Source organism: Aulonocara stuartgranti, assembly GCF_965226115.1.
Source record: "Aulonocara stuartgranti genome assembly, chromosome: 3".
In the NCBI taxonomy this organism is placed as follows: Eukaryota; Metazoa; Chordata; class Actinopteri; order Cichliformes; family Cichlidae; genus Aulonocara; species Aulonocara stuartgranti.
Window position 1 is genome coordinate 74,763,164 of NC_138941.1, and position 17,121 is coordinate 74,780,284.

At 43.2% G+C, this 17,121-nt stretch overlaps 1 protein-coding gene across 1 annotated transcript in view; it reads left to right on the forward strand.

Moving 5' to 3' along the window:
* Positions 1-7,515: 7,515 nt before the first annotated feature.
* The window catches only part of LOC309698981 (CST complex subunit CTC1-like), a gene marked incomplete at its 5' end in the record, with an annotated part of 42,772 nt that continues 33,166 nt past the window's right edge, over positions 7,516-17,121 (forward strand). Inside the window, 8 exons of the mRNA XM_082521758.1 lie at positions 7,516-7,611; positions 8,279-8,325; positions 8,473-8,558; positions 8,731-8,866; positions 9,143-9,211; positions 9,285-9,447; positions 9,652-9,707; positions 9,814-9,988. Coding sequence (XP_082377884.1) covers positions 7,516-7,611; positions 8,279-8,325; positions 8,473-8,558; positions 8,731-8,866; positions 9,143-9,211; positions 9,285-9,447; positions 9,652-9,707; positions 9,814-9,976 — 816 coding nt within the window. The 3' untranslated portion in view covers positions 9,977-9,988. The remainder of the gene's footprint in view (positions 7,612-8,278; positions 8,326-8,472; positions 8,559-8,730; positions 8,867-9,142; positions 9,212-9,284; positions 9,448-9,651; positions 9,708-9,813; positions 9,989-17,121) is intronic.

The following is a 17,121-nucleotide window of genomic DNA, read 5'->3' on the forward strand; positions in this document are numbered from 1 at the left end:
ATGTGTTTTGGAGTTTGCACGTGCTTTGTGTCGTGGTCCTCGTGCCTCGCTGGCTCACTCTGTGTTTGGCAACATGTTTTGTTTGTTTTGTTTCCTTTGCGCTCTCTCTCCTCTGCTGGGGCGGTGCTCATTACGGGCCCCGCCCCTGGCCCACGCACCTGTGCTCACCGTCACACCTGCAGCCGATCCCAGCTGATTTGGAGCACTATTTATGACGGCGGACCTGAACCTGTATCTGTGAGTTTGAGACTATCCCTAACCTGGACGTCTCTCTCTGTGTGTATATAGATCTGCCCTGGACCCGAGAGAGTGTGTGTGTGTTTGGAACCCACTGAGAGCATGTATGGGATTAATCCCTGCTTCCCCCCGGACCCTGGAGCCCCGGACCGTTTTTAATTAAAGCAACAAAACAACCTGAAGAGCCGCTTGGGAGCCGGAAGAGCCGGTTCTCTAAAAAGAGCCGGAAATCCCATCACTAATTCCAGCTGGACTTTTGTCAAAACCTGTAGTGATACTGTTGTGACAGGAGTATCGGAGCAGTTGAGATGCATTTTTTCTAAACACTGGGTCTCTGTGGAATTTAAACCCCAAAACACGCTGCGCCAAAAATTGTTCCACCCCAAGGATCGGGTCTTATACTTTATCAATAAAAGTGTCTCTATATTTTTCATGTAAGATAAGTTCTCTGCTAAACAATGTGAATGGGGACAGTTTATAATTGAATTATAGTATATAATTACATAATTATTAAGGAAAATTTATTTTTCCATGTAAAATGTTTAATCTAATGAGCTCTGGGGGGTTTGACACACTTTATACCTTGTTTTTTGTTCCAAAACAGCAAAGCTGCAACCAGAATAAGATCTAGAAGACCCAGAGAACCCAGAGCAGCTACAGGTGAGATGATGGAGGAGGACGATGTAGAAGGAGGGGAATTGAGATTGGTAATTGTTGTTGGTGGTGGTTTGGTGGCACTTGGTGAAATGGTGGTGGTGTCATAGACATCTGCAGGAGAGATGATAAAACTGGGTCATTGAATTTATTATAAGCTCAGCAGGTTTGCTTTAAACAGGAAGTGATGTCAGTGTTCTGACCTCTGACCCTCAGCAAACTCCGAGGAGATGATCCAAACTCATCAGTAGCACACCAATACAGACCTTCATCAGACTGCTGCACGTTAATGGTGATGTTTTTCTCTGATTTAGGTCCAACAGGACGTCCATTAAAGTAGAAATAAGCTGCAGCTGTGCCACCAATTTTCTTTTTACAGCGTAGTGTGACATCACTTCCTGTCCTCACAGGAAGTGCAGGGATCTCCAAAATCACTTCTTTATCTGAGGAAAAGACCCACAGAGTGATGTAGAGGTGGTATAACAGTCTGCTGTTAGTCTGATGAAATGAAAGACTTCATTACCTGATACAGTGATGTTGACTTCTTCACTCTTCTCTCCAGCTTCACCTTCACACCAGTAAACTCCACTGATTGGCTCGCTTTGCTTATCAAGCAAACAGGATGAACCATTTAACCTCCCGAAGCCCCGCCCACCTGCTCCACATGACTCAGTCGCACTTCCTGTGTCCCTCTTCACCGTCCATCCATCAGAGCCCAGCTGACCTTCACATGTCAGAGACACTGAGGCTGCTGTGAAGAACTGCTGAAGGTTTGGACTGACGCTCAGAGAGACTGGAGGACAGACGGACAGTTTCTATCAGTGTTTACACTCAGTGTTTGTCCTGGACCATGGTGCACTTCATCTACTCACCTGCACAAACAGCCAGTGCAGACAGCAGCAGCACACACACACCTGCCACAGGAGGTCAGAGGTCACTGAAGGTCAGAGGTCATTTAAAGAAAGACTGAGGCTGCACAGTTTTTTTTTGTTGTTTTTTTTTCTCTCAGGAAACTTTTTAATCTCCTGAAGTATCTGCCACAACCTAAGGAGCTTGGAAAGAAAAGCGTCTGGACTTCTTTAAGTTGCTTGAAGACGTTTCACCTCTCATCTGAGAAGCTTCTTCAGTTCTAGGATCAAACGGTGAAGAGACCCACATTTAAGCTCTGTGGGAGTTTCCCCCTGAGAGGGACAATGGACCCCCTGATGATCCTCTACCTAATCACATGAGCCAAGGTGTGGTAATGGGTGTGGGTCACAATCAGCCAGGGTTTTACTGCTACTACTTTGTACTTTCTTACTTTGAGTACATTTCATAGTCTGTAGTTTTTTTTTACTTTAACTTGAGTTAATAAGTTGAATCAGTACTTCATCTTTTACTGGAGTATTTTTGAACACTAGTATTTGTACTTCTACTTAATTATGGAAGGTCTGTATTTTTGCCAGATCTGTGAGCCACGCAGATTAAACTACACAAACACCACCGTGCACTGTAACAGGAACAGGAAGTTATAAAATACCACCGAGACAGCAACGCAGGTTAGCCTGTCTTTTCCTGTTTTCTATACATTTTTTGATCAGATGGCAATCAACGGTAAACATCACAGTGCACAGCATTGTAAACAATGGAGAACTGTGCATGGATGAGCTTTCATTCATGTGCAGAGAAGAAAGTGTGGGACTAAGAAGCCACCCTTCAAAGGCACAGTTTTTATTTTCAGATTTGCGGCCTGTTTCACTCCCACACTGCTGCTGTTTAAAGGTCATCATGTCAATGGGAATGGGAACTTTAACAGTCAAAACCGTCTGTGGTTGTTTGAATACACTCAGTCCTCTTAATGGAAAATTGGCTGTGAATAGAGGAAGTGAAGACTAGATAAAAGAGGGGACGCAGTCAGAGGACCCTGTGCTTCATGCAGTCAGAGGCTGTGGTTTCCTGACTGAAGAGATGTTTGATGAAAAGAGGTCAAGTCTCTTTTGTTCTTTTGGTCTTCATGTTACTGACACTTAGCTGGGCAGAAAGTTTAATCGCTGACTTAGTCCAGACTATATGGTGACTTTCCTGCAGGATTCCAGGTTAAACTGCTGAGAGTCTGAACCTCTGAGAGGTTTGCAGTGATGATGAGATCGATTTAAACCGAAAAACTTTCATCATGCATGTTTGAAACCATTTTCTATCACTCTTCATACATTTCAGTTAAAAGTGTGAGCTCCATTATTCAACATTAACATCACTTCTTGGTTCCTGCCCAACTTCACAGCCACCAATCCAATGAAACCTGAAAGACATAAGAAGGAGAATGAACTGTTCCTCCTGCCTTGACGAAACTTTTCAGAATTTTTACATGAACTTTAAAGTCAGTAGCTGCAAGCTTGTAACTGCTGAAAGGTTGTTTTCCTGCCATATTGTTTGTTGGAGCTGTGATAAATAAATCGATGATTTTAGTGTTTGACTCACCGAGGAGCAGAGAGACCGGTGCAGTCTTCATGTTGTCTGGATGACGACTGAACGTCAGTCTGAGCAGCAGAGAGACGCCTTCAGCTTCAGCACTTCCCCGTTAACAGTCTTCAGTATGTCACGCTGCTGCTCCATCACAAAGAGGCAGAGCAGCTTCTCCAGCAAACGTCAGTGAATGAGATGTTCCGTTGGGTAATTCAGGTCCGAATCTATAATCCTTTTGAAAAACAAATTCCCTTTTCCTACAAAATGTTAATTGAACTCACATGTAGTTATAAGGAAAAACAGACTGTATGTGTCTAAGTCCAAACACTAAATGTATATCATCACTTTAGCTCCATCTTTGTAGAAGTAGTCTGTTTAAATCTGGTTTTACTATCTTAGAAAACATTATGAGTTGCAGCACTTTATAATAACTAAGAAGCTGTAAAATTAAAGGTGTTGAGGTGGCAGGCAGGATGTAGGACCCAAACGCAGGACCCAAAGACAGAATGATTAACTAAAGTGGCAGCTTTATTGCTGGAGAACATTCAAATAGAAATAGAAGAAAACAAAACTAGAAACTCAAAACTTAAGCCCAAACTAGAAACCCGGGAAACTAGAAAATCAAACCAGGAAAGAGTGAACCAGAACATTACCAGAAGCACATAGAAAACAAAACACAGTACAGTGAGGGTACAACACAACAACTAACAGAGAAACACAGGGCTTAAATACACAAGCAGGACTACGAGAAGATGGGGAATAGGTGGTAACACATCTGGGACAAATCAGGCCTAATGACAGAAGGGAAGCAAAACCAAGCACACTGCACACAGGACAGGGACTATCAAAATAAAACAGGAAACACATGAGGCACAGACTTGATACTGAACAGAGGGAACACAGAGCACAGGGACAGGATTGACAAACTGCAACATGAGACACGACTGAACAAGAAAATCAGCATGAAGACAGAACTAAACCTTGAGTAAACATGAGGGCTACAGGAAGAAAACCCAAATAGATTAGATTAGATTAGATTAGATGAAACTTTATTAATCCCTCGGGTGGGTTCCTCCAGGAAATTCAGTTTCCAGTAGCAAAGCACCGAAAGAAGTTGCATGTTACAGATACATTAAGGGGAATGAGAGTAAGGATATAAGCATAAATACACCACATATACACATATATAGATACAGAATATACAATATGGATAAATAGGATTGCTCATTTGAGTGAGTATATTGCACAGTGGTTATTGCACAGTCAAATATAAGAAAAAAAGACAAAACAAAAAAAACAAATATTGCAAATATTGCACAGTGTAGAAAAGCCCCTACAACTCAGTTGTTCCCCCCTCCCTTGTCCCCCTGTTTCTCCTCCCTCTCCCCTCCAGAGAGGAGTTAAACAGTCTGATGGCGTGTGGGACAAAGGAGTTTTTAAGTCTGTTGGTTTTTGACTTTGGGAGAAGCAGCCTGTCGCTGAATAGACTCCTCTGATTGTTTACGACCGTGTGCAGAGGATGCCCAGCATTGTTCATAATGTCCAGCAGTTTCTTTAAGGTCCTCTTCTCTGCCACTGTCACCAGAGTGTCCAGCTTCATGCCGACCACAGAGCCAGCCTTCCTGATTAGTTTCTCCAGCCTGGATGAGTCCTTCTTTGCTGTGCTGCTCCCCCAGCACACCACAGCATAGAAAAGGACTCCTGCGACCACTGACTGGTAAAACATCCTCAGGAGCTTCCTGCAGATGTTGAAAGACCTCAGCCTCCTGAGGAAGTACAGTCGGCTTTGGCCTTTTTTATACAGGTTCTGCGTGTTGCATGACCAGTCCAGTTTGTTGTCCACCCACAGCCCGAGGTACTTGTATGTGTTGACCTCCTCTCCCTCTATCTGAACTGGCAGTGACTAGAAATCACAAAACAAGAACTAGAGAGCTAGAAACACAGAATCATGAATCAAAATGATAAACCATGATGGAATTAATGATTAATAATAACACAAAACCAAAACTTGATGTTTAAATGGAACCAGTTTAATTGTACAGCCATCACCTTGGAAATAAACATTTTGTTATATTTGTTATGTTATTTAAACATTTTAAATTAACATTTTATCATCATCATTACCATCATCGTCTGATAAAGTCTGATAGGAGCAGGCTGCACATACATTGTTTATACATATACATATACATACTTTATTCTTTAGTGTGTGTGTGTGTGTGTGTGTGTGTGTGTGTGTATGTATATATATATATATATATATATATATATATATATATATATATATATATATATATGGAGAAGTGTAGTCGGATGGTAACAAAGAGAGGGAAGGTAGTCAGAACTGAGGGGATTGAACTACCAGAAGGCAACATTGCAGACATAGAGGACAGTTACAAGTACCTGGGGATCCCGCAGGCAAATGGGAACCATGAAGAGGCCGCTAGAAAGGCTGCAACCACCGAGTACCTGCAGAGGGTCAGGCAAGTCCTGAGGAGTCAGCTGAATGGTAAGAACAAGATCCGGGCCATCAACACGTACGCCCTGCCCGTGATCAGGTACCCTGCTGGGGTAATAGGCTGGCCAAAGGAGGAGATAGAAGCCACTGACATAAAGACAAGAAAGCTCCTTACCATGCATGGAGGGTTTCACCCCAAGTCCAGCACCCTGAGGCTGTACGCTAAGCGGAAGGAAGGGGGCCGGGGACTGGTGAGTGTCAGCACCACAGTCCAGGATGAGACAACGAACATCCAAGAATACATTGGGAAGATGGCCCCAACTGACCGAGTGCTCAGTGAATACCTCAGGCAGCAGAAACCCAAGAAAGAGGAGGGAGACGAGGAACCATCATGGAAGGACAGGCCCCTGCACGGTATGTACCACCGGCAGATAGAGGAGGTGGCTGATATCCAGAAATCCTACCAGTGGCTGGACAAAGCTGGACTGAAAGACAGCACAGAGGCTCTAATCATGGCAGCTCAAGAACAAGCTCTGAGCACAAGATCCATAGAGGCTGGGGTCTATCACACCAGGCAAGACCCCAGGTGCAGGCTGTGTAAAGATGCCCCAGAGACAATCCAGCACATAACAGCAGGGTGCAAGATGCTAGCAGGCAAGGCATACATGGAACGCCATAACCAAGTGGCCGGCATAGTGTACAGGAACATCTGTGCCGAGTATAACCTGGAAGTCCCGAGGTCAAAATGGGAGATGCCCCCAAGGGTGGTGGAGAATGACCGAGCTAAGATCCTGTGGGACTTCCAGATACAGACGGACAAAATGGTGGTGGCTAACCAACCGGACATAGTGGTGGTAGACAAACAGAAGAAGAAGGCCGTAGTGATCGATGTAGCGGTTCCGAATAACAGCAATATCAGGAAGAAGGAACACGAGAAGCTGGAGAAATACCAAGGGCTCAGAGAAGAGCTCGAGAGGATGTGGAGGGTGAAGGTAACGGTCGTCCCCGTGGTAATCGGAGCACTAGGTGCGGTGACTCCCAAGCTAGGCGAGTGGCTCCAGCAGATCCCGGGAATAACATCGGAGATCTCTGTCCAGAAGAGCGCAGTCCTGGGAACAGCTAAGATACTGCGCAGGACCCTCAAGCTCCCAGGCCTCTGGTAGAGGACCCGAGCTTGAAGGATAAACCGCCTGCAGGGGCGTGCTGGGTGTTTTTTTTTTTTATCATAATAATCTGACAATACTATAATATTGGCCATATTATATTTACGTTACCAAAGTGAGATGACTTTAGTCTCATGAGCAGCATTAACTAATTGTTATTTACTAACTAATCTTAAATGTCAGTTCAGCACAGAAATGAAGCCCAACAATCATGTTTCACAGTCCCGTGGTCTCAGCCTCAGATACTCAACTAATCAAAGTGATGTCATGACAAAAAAGAATGACCAACAAAACATTTTTCTCCTTCATTTCTGTCAAACAAAGCTGTATGTAACGTGTCTCACGGTTAGTATCATGGTTGCTAGGCAACCTGAACAGCGCGACGAAGCGTATACCGTCCCATTTCAGAAGCCTCTCACTTCCGCACTTCTCGTACTTATAGTACGCACCGTACGTAGTACGCGTAGTGCGCGTAGTGCGCGTAGTGCGCGTACTTCAAGCGTGCGGACCCTGAATTGGGACACAGCTGCAGACTCTGGCAACCCCTGGCCCTGTGTCTCCATGGTGATCAGGGTGGAGCAGAAGGAGGGTGTGTCCTGGAGGAATACAGGGGCGGAGGCAGAGGATCAGGAGGCAGGGCTGAGACTGTGCTTCTCAGTGAAATATATATATATATATATATATATATATATATATATATATATATATATATATATATATATATATATATATATATATATATATATACGTATATCAGTCTGGATCACATTCCAGCATTTTGTTGGCTGGTTTTCCTACAAAACACAACAAACATTAGCCCGCAAAGCCACAGTGAACAAAGCAGCATAGCAACGAATTCAATTCAAATCAATATAAGACTTATTTGTAACCTACATCAACAATTATGATAAATTACGTAATAACTACAACAGAAGACTGACCTTTGTGGAAATGCTTGGAGCAGACATGTGAGCTGGAGTGTTCTGGGACGTTATATTTGGTCTTTGAATGGCTGCAATCCAGGCCATCCGTCGCCTCTTTGTTACTTTGGAAACATGGCTCGAACAATTTCTCTTCCACGACGTAATCCGATAACTACCGATCTCTTTACCCGTCGGCTTCCCGTGGCTGTCATGTGACCGGCTATTGCAGTTAATAATACAGCAGCTTCTTGCCATTTTTGTGTTTCTTTTTATTACTGTGTGACTGTTTTCGTGTGAAAGCCTGCGTGCGCTAGTACCGCTTGCCACGCGTACCCACAATCCTTTGTGGTTTTACCCCAGAATGACATCACATTTCCCATCTCTATTCTCTGTGTTTTCAGGCCGTCCCACCCGCAGTCTTGTCCATCTCAGGTGTCTTAGACTGCAGGTAAACTCTCGTCTGAGTCGCCCCCTTTGGCCATCTGAGGAACTGCAGCTCCAGCCTGCTTTAAACTCTTACTGCTGTGTGTGTGTGTGTGTGTGTGTGTGTGTGTGTGTGTGTGTGTGTGTGTGTGTGTGTGTGTGTGTGTTTCAGCTCAGAGCTGGTGTGTTTTCAGGGTGTGGTGTCTGAAAGGATCAGTGTGAACAACAGGACTGCCCACTCTGGACACACACACTCAGGTACAAACACACAGGTGGTTTGTGTATCAGGCTTTTTCAGCTGTGAAGTTTTAACATGGGGATCTATGGGAGCGACTCACTGCTGCCTCTGCTGGACACTAGAGGAACTGCAGGCATCAGTGCTTCAGGTCTGAGTCTCAGGTCTGACTGTTAGCTGAATGTGTGTGTGCAGGTGTGCGTCTCACTCTTTGTGACCAAGCTGGGAGGAGTCTGCAGGTGTACCTGGACTTAAGCCACACCCCCTACCCACCTGGCCTGTTGCCGGGTAACACTCTGCTGTTGTCTGGTTTCCAGAGGAGGCTGTCCAGGTGAGACACACATAGACAGGCTTATAAAAGTTTGGACTCTTTATTTGGACTCATTTCCAACAATGTCACCCCCAATAAAGTTATGGATTATCTTGCATCAATAGGCTGCTGGTTTTCTTTACTGGTTTCAGGTGTTACCAGCAAAATAGTTGTTTAATCATCTGGAAATGTACCCAGATTTATTTATTTAGACAGAGATCTTGACCCCCCAATGTTCAATACAAAGTCACGCCCATGGTTACGTACCTGTGCGGTTTACCTGTGTGTGTGTTTCAGGACAGGAAGTGTGTACTGCACGTACTTACCTGTCAGCTCCATAACTGTGGTCTCCCTGGGAGACACCAGGTAAGTTTACAGGTAAAGTCTGGTTCACGTGTTTGTCGTGCTGTTGTTTATTTGTTTGTTTGATTTCTATCAGCTCGGCCCAGCCTCCTCCTCCTGCTCCCATCATGCACCTGGGTGAGTGGGCTCTGAGCAGCAAGCAGAGGTGCGCTGTGGGACAGGTCAAAGGTCACGTGGTGTGTTTCCTGTTCCTGCAACTGCAGTGGAGCTGCTCGCTGTGTGGCAGCGTGTACACACAGGTACTGCATAAAATACACACAGTGTGTACAGGATGTGTTTAGTTGCAGTTTCTCGGGTGCAGTGAAAGTACTCAGAGTGCTTCATGTGTTGTTAGCGTGTTGGTGGCGTGTTAGTGTTGGTGCAGTAAGTAAAGTGTCGTTTTGGAGGAAACTGCTCACGATTTCAGGTGTGTGTGTTTACCTGTTGCTCTCTCTCTCTCTCAGGGCTGCAGCAGCTCTCAGTGTCACTCGACCTCGTCAGTGTTTCAGTCCAAAGCAAAGTAAGAGCAGCTTCCTGCTGAGCTCACCTGCTGATACGTGTTAATCACCTGGATGAGTCAGGTGACAGTCACATGATCAAACCATGTGGCTCTGCTCTTCCATCAGGCTGGTGATCGATGACGGGACAGGTGAGGCTCACGTCTGCTTCTCAGCTGCTCTGGTTCCTGCTCTGCTGGGATTGGCTGATGCTCAGTGGGAGGGGCTTCAGAGAGCACTCAGGGTCAGAGGTCACATCAGTCTTCCCTCGTGGGCAGAGCCAGGTCAGTAGCACCTGTCAGGTGTATATGTTAACCTGTCACAGGTGAGTCACAGGTGAGTCACGCGCTCATCGTCATCTTTAAACTTTATTTTATCTTTAAAAATTTAAGATCGGGTCATGTTTTTATTCCTGAGGCTTTAACTGTGAAAGGGCACATCCTGTTTACATCCTGGTAACAGCTCCGTCTGCTCAGACTTTACTGCCGAACTGGTTTGGGGGCGTGGCGTCAAACTGAGGGTTTTCTTCATATTTACAGTCGGTGTGAAAACGTCAGAAGGTTTGAGTGAAAAGAGAGAAACAGATGTTTGTGAGGATTCACGTTGTGGATATCTGAGGTTATCAGAGTGTCAGGAAGGGAAACCTGAAGAAAGTCAAAGAGCCGCCCAGCACAGAACAAGCCTGTCAGAGCAAAGACTTCAAAGACTCTACAGGCTGCACAGGGACGCACTGTGAGCTCACAGAGCTCCACGTCTGCAGACACCTTCAGCCACACTGCTGAGGACGAAGACCTGCAGACTGAAACGTCCTGTGGTCAGAGGAGGTGAAACGAGAAGAAGATGCAGCTACAACCCAAAGAACAGCGTCCACACAGTGAAGCACGGTGGGGACGCTGTGGGGGGGCCACCACAGAGAGAAACAGGCGTCCTGCAGGACGTTTCCACAGGGCCGAGCCGTGAGTCTGCAGAGACATAACCTCTGTGTCTGTCTCAGGTGTGTGACGGGGACGCTGACGACTTCCTCCTCCACTTCCTGTTGTGTCTGTGCAGCAGTGATGTCATGATTCGGCCGCTCAGCCTCACCTGCAGGAAACGCACCAACCAGAGACCAGAAGGTAACCCCACCCTCACCACCCTGACCAACCCTGACTGCAACCTTCAGAGTCGTGTGTGTGTGTGTGTTTCAGAGGTGAGGAGGTTCACTCGAGGAGACAGAGTTCCTGACCAGACTGGCTCCTCCCCTTCAGCTCACCTGTCTGCACCTCCACCCTGACTGAGCTCCACCTGCTTCGTTCTGACTTCATCTGTTCTACGTGTTCGTACAAATAAAACTTTATTGTTCCTCCTGTCACATGGTATCTCACCTTCACTAACCCTAACGCTGGTGATCAGGGTCAGAGGTCACACGAAGCTCTCTGGGTTTAACCTCACACGAAAGGGGCGTCGCTGTCATCATCACAAAGGGGCCTATAACAGGTCATGTGACCCTTCTACAGGAAGTGATCCCTGTGGGTGGCGCCCACATCAGAGACGTTCTCAGATGGTGATTCATCAAACCTGCACCAGTAAAATCTGACAGTAGAAGGATGATGAGTGAAACTGGTTAATCTGGTGTTTGTGGCACAGAAGGTTTGACCTCCACTGTGTGACACGGGTCAGACTCCAGCTGGGCCTGCCGCTCTCAGCCTCACTCTGAGGAAGCCCACAGTCTGTCACAGTGGAAACTACACCGGGGGACCCCATCCTTGGGGTGGACCCATTTTTGTTTTAGCATGTTTTGGGGTTTAAAAGCCACAGAGACGCGGTGCTTAGGAAAAATGCATTTCAGCTGTGCTGATGCTCCTGACACGTATAAGACTGGGGAAACCTGCATTCAGCTGGACCTGAAAAACACTATGTCCAGATAAACACAATCAACTTTTGGAGAAAAATAAAAGATTCTTCATCAGACTAACAACTAAAAACATGACACTTACCTTAACAGTATGGGCTACATCAAATATATTCAAGACCGACAACAACACTTCTCACTGCTGCTAATTTTAACAAAACTAAACAAAAAGTAGAAAAAGGCAATTCACCAAGTCTTGAAAAGTAAAACTGAAAAATAGAAACACAGAATAAAGTAAAACATCCATCCAGATCTTTACCACCAACAACATAAAATCTATCTTGATTAAATGGCCTAATTCTCCAATAAATGAGCAATAATAAAGTAAGAAAAAATAAGACATTCAATTTAGGGACGCTCAAATTAACAGAGCGACATTAAACGCACCTCATTGCCTGCCGTAGCGTTCTTCGCAGCTGCACTTCACCTCAAAGGTCGGTTAATACATCGGATTGAACTTAACCAAAGTCCAATTAAAGGAAAATAACGGGAGGGTTAGGAGTCACAGGAAAGACGGGCTCCTCAGCAGCGCAGCATCCGATTTTCAAAACCTGCTCACCTGAAATCTCAGCCAGCAGGCCACAGCCAGGCTCCACCATCAACCAGCAGGCCACAGCCAGGCTCCACCATCAGCCAGCAAGCCCAGCCACGCTCCTCCATCAGCCAGCAGGCCCAGCCACACTCCTCCATCAGCCAGCAGGCCACAGCCAGGCTCCACCATCAACCAGCAGGCCCAGCCACGCTCCTCCATCAGCCAGCAGGCCCAGCCACGCTCCTCCATCAGCCAGCAGGCCACAGCCAGGCTCCACCATCAACCAGCAGGCCACAGCCAGGCTCCTCCATCAACCAGCAGGCCCAGCCACGCTCCTCCATCAGCCAGCAGGCCACAGCCAGGCTCCACCATCAACCAGCAGGCCCAGCCACGCTCCTCCATCAGCCAGCAGGCCACAGCCAGGCTCCACCATCAGCCAGCAGGCCTAGCCAGGCGCCATCATCAGAAATTCCGCTTCCGGGTCCCTCGTGGTGGCCGCCTCGTGCTCTCGCTTCAGTATGCCACCCAAGAAAGGCCCAACACCAGAGGAGGTTGAAGACATTAAAACCTCCCTCGGAGCGCTGTGCGGAGACGTGGCCGCAGTCAGGGCGCAGCAGGAGCTGCTTCTGGGGCTTCTGGAGGAGGTAAAACAGCTACGCCTCCAAAATGCCGAGAAGGACAGACGGATCATGGATCTCGAGCGGCGGGTGGATGAGCTGGAGCAGTACACCCGTACGAACGACGTGGTCATCAGCGGTATTAAAATCAAGCCACGCTCGTACGCGCGCGCGGTGGCCGGGAACGTCGGGGAGCCCAGCGACGAGGAGACCCGCTCGGTGGAGCAACAGGTGGCGTCCTTCCTCCAAAGCAAGGGGATAGAGATGGACCTGGAGCACATAGAAGCATGTCACTCACTGCCCAGGAGGAGTGACAGACTGCCGGCCGTTGTTATGAGATTTGTCAATCGGAAGAACAAGGTCGCACTGCTGAAACAAGGACGCAAACTGAAAGGCACGGACGTTTTCATTAATGAGCATCTGACACGAAAAAACGCAGACATCGTGAGGAAGGCAAGGCAACTGAAGAAGAACGGTAAAATACAACATATACATGGGTAACAAACTGTAAGATTTTCATTAAGCTAAACGGGACACCAGAAGAGGCAAAAGTACTGATAGTGAGGAACATGGAGGATCTGGACAAGTATAACTGACACCAATGTATCAATTACACCAGGAAATGACATGGACACGTTGAAATTAGTTCTTCAACAGAAAGTAATTGATCTAGATTGTGAATATAAGGAGCATAATATAATAGATCCAGAAATAGATTCTGAAAGTAACTTTCTCTCTTCTTTTGTTAAAAATTGTAATTATTTCACTCAGGAACAATATGAAAAAGAAATTAACCTAGACGGGAAGCTCTCATTAATTCACTTTAACAGCAGAAGTATGTACTCTAATTTTGATTTCATTAAGGACTATTTGCAACAATTTTCTCGCCCCTTTAGTGTTATAGCCATCACTGAAACTTGGTTCAATGTCGATAAAGGAATAGATTTTTGTTTGAATGGATATGATTTAAAATACATGAATAGATTAAATAAGGCGGGCGGCGGGGTTGCTATATATGTTCATAACTCTATAAAATATAATGTTGTAACAACTATGTCTATGGCTATTGATGGAATTTTGGAATGTTTGACTATTGAGATTATGAATGAAAAAAAGAGAAATGTTATAATAAGTTGTATATATCGGACACCCAGTTCAAGTATTGACACTTTTAATGAATGGATAGAAAAAACGTTTGCTTCGGTGAACCAAAAATCACTATTCATCTGTGGTGATTTTAACATTGATTTGCTAAATCCAACAAGGTTAAAAGCCATTGATGACTTTACTGACACAATGTACAGCTTATCACTATATCCAACAATAACAAAGCCAAGCAGAATAACATCACATAGCGCCACTATTATTGACAATATTTTTACTAATGTCATGGATTTCCAAATTAATAGTGGTCTGCTTGTCTGTGATATAACTGACCACTTACCAGTTTTTACTTTGTGTGACTGTGATTAAAAAAAAAATAGATACCAAGATCATGATAGCAAAGCGAACAATAAATGAAGAAGCAATTCATGCCTTCAATTTCGATTTAGCACAACAAGATTGGAGTTCGGTGTATGAAGAGTCAGATGTGGACAAGGCTTATGATAATTTTCTAGATATTTTTACTATGTGGTACAATAAACATTGTCCTGTAAACGAACACATGACAAAGAAAAAAAAGATAAAAAGTCCTTGGCTCACAAAAGGAATTATTAATGCTTGCAAAAAGAAAAACAATCTGTATAAACAGTTTATCAAAGTAAAAACAAAAGAAGTGGAACAAAGATATAAAGCATATAGAAATAAATTGACTGATATTATAAGAACGAGCAAACAACTTTATTATAGAAGAAGATTATATGAAAATAAAAACAATATAAAAGGAACTTGGGATGTGTTAAACAACTTAATTAAACAAGGATCTTCTGGAACATCATATCCTGAATATTTTACTGATGCAAATGGTGAAAATCACAACATGAGTAATATTGTCGATGGGTTCAATAAATTCTTCATAAATGTTGGCCTTGAACTAGCAGCGGACATCCCGTGTCATAAAAATGAAAATATCAGTAATATAAAATCAAATCCCTTTTCACTGTTCCTCTCAGCTACAAATGAGCAAGAAGTAATAAATATCACATTAAAATGTAAAAGTAAGTCTTCAATGGATTATCATGACATAAATATGTCTGTAGTTAAACAGGTTATTCTGAATATTGCTAGTCCCTTAACATATATCTGTAATTTATCATTTCAGTCCGGTTGTTTTCCAAAAAAAATGAAAATTGCGAAAGTAATACCACTATATAAAAGTAATGACAAACACAGTTTTACCAATTATAGGCCTATTTCTCTACTGCCTCAATTCTCAAAAATTCTAGAAAAACTTTTTAATTCAAGATTAGAAAAATTCCTTGAAAAACATCAAATAATAAATGTTGGTCAGTATGGTTTCAGAACGCAAAGAACCACTTCAATGGCGATAATTGAGGCAGTAGAAGAAATTACTGATACACTGGATAAAAATAAATATGCAGTTGGTATTTTTGTTGATCTCAAAAAGGCCTTCAACACAATCAATCACTCAGTTTTACTGGATAAATTGGAAAGATATGGTATTCGAGGGAAAGCTGGTAACTGGTTAAAAAGTTACCTAACAGGTCGGGAACAATATGTTAGCATAGGGCATTACCATTCAGAGAAACTTGGTATTGCATGTGGTGTTCCCCAAGGGTCAGTGTTGGGACCAAAACTTTTCAATGTATACATAAATGATATTTTTGATGTTTCTCAAGTACTTAAACTCATACTGTTCGCAGATGACACCAACATATTTTTCAGTAGCAATGATTATACTGATCTTGTAATGACCGTAAACAGGGAGATAAAATTAATAAAAAAATGGATGGACATAAATAAATTATCATTAAATATAAATAAAACTAAAGCAATGTTTTTTGGTAATTTAAAATATAATATAGGATTACCAATTATCATTGAAGGCGTACCAATTGATAATGTGAGTGAAAACAAATTTTTGGGAGTCGTGATTGATAATAAAATTTCATGGAAACCCCACGTCAGACACATAAAAACCAAAATTTCCAGAAGCCTCGCAGTTTTGAACAAAGTGAAACAATTCCTTGATAAAGATGCACTTCGTACTCTGTACTGTACCCTGGTTCTTCCATATCTTACATATTGTGTGGAAGTGTGGGGAAACACATATAAAAATACAACTAATCCATTAGTCACAGTACAGAAACGAGCACTGCGTATTATTCACAAGGTTAGTTACTGTATCTAGATCATACTCATAAACTCTTTCTTCAGGCAAAGTTACTTAAATTCCAGGATCTGGTTAATTACAATACATCCATAATTTTGTATAAAGCTTTTACTAAACTTTTACCGGCAAATTTACAAACTAGATTTGAAATTCGAGAAAAGGTTTATAATGTGAGAGGCTTTGGAGAATTCAAATTACCCAGAACTCGAACAACCCGTAAAGGCATTTGTGTGTCTGTATGTGGTGTGAAAATCTGGAACAGTCTGAGTTTACAATTGAAACAATGCAAAAATTCCAAAATATGTATGTACATATATGTACTTGTGTGTGTAGATATATATGTATGTATATGTATGTGTGTTTGTTACTTGTAGTTATTACTGCCTGTTACCTGTGGTAATGTAATTTATAATTTATATATTCTGTATTCAGTTATGAAGGCTCTAATTGTTGTTTGCGAGCTGCCGTTTAGAAGCTTGTATGTGCCCGGGGCTGTTGATGGGTCTGTATGCAATGATGGGCGTAGCTGCGGGAAGTTTATTGTTTTTTTTGTTGATGAGTGAGTATAGGGGTGGGATTTAATAAGTTTTCTTTGTCCCACTCCTTTTTCAGGCAATTTTTGTTTTTTGTTTTGTGTATTTTATGTTCAATATAGGTATTTGTTGTGCCTGAAAATGAAAAAATAAATGAAATGAATGAATGAAATGAAAGATAAGGTGAGAAAATATAATAGATATATATAATCAATCAATAAGGTGAAAATATCAGATAAAAGGGTTTTTTTGGTTATAAGGAATAAAGAGGTCAAAGGTCAAAACAAGAGTACTGTTAAGTTAAAATTAAAGGGTCAAAGGTCAGATTAAACAGGTTACACAGAAAGGATCGGCAAAACTTAAACAAGGATAAAGAAATAATACATTAAACAAGGAAATAAATTAAAAGTCTGAGTTAATGAGAAATTAAACGTTTAAATCAGGTTAAGAGTTAAATTTTAAGCTTTTCTTAGTTAAACTAAATAAAATAATCAGAATAAACGATTGGAGGAAAAAAGCAAAGATGTTGTGATCAAATAGTTTGTACGGCAGAAAGAAAAACATGTTTC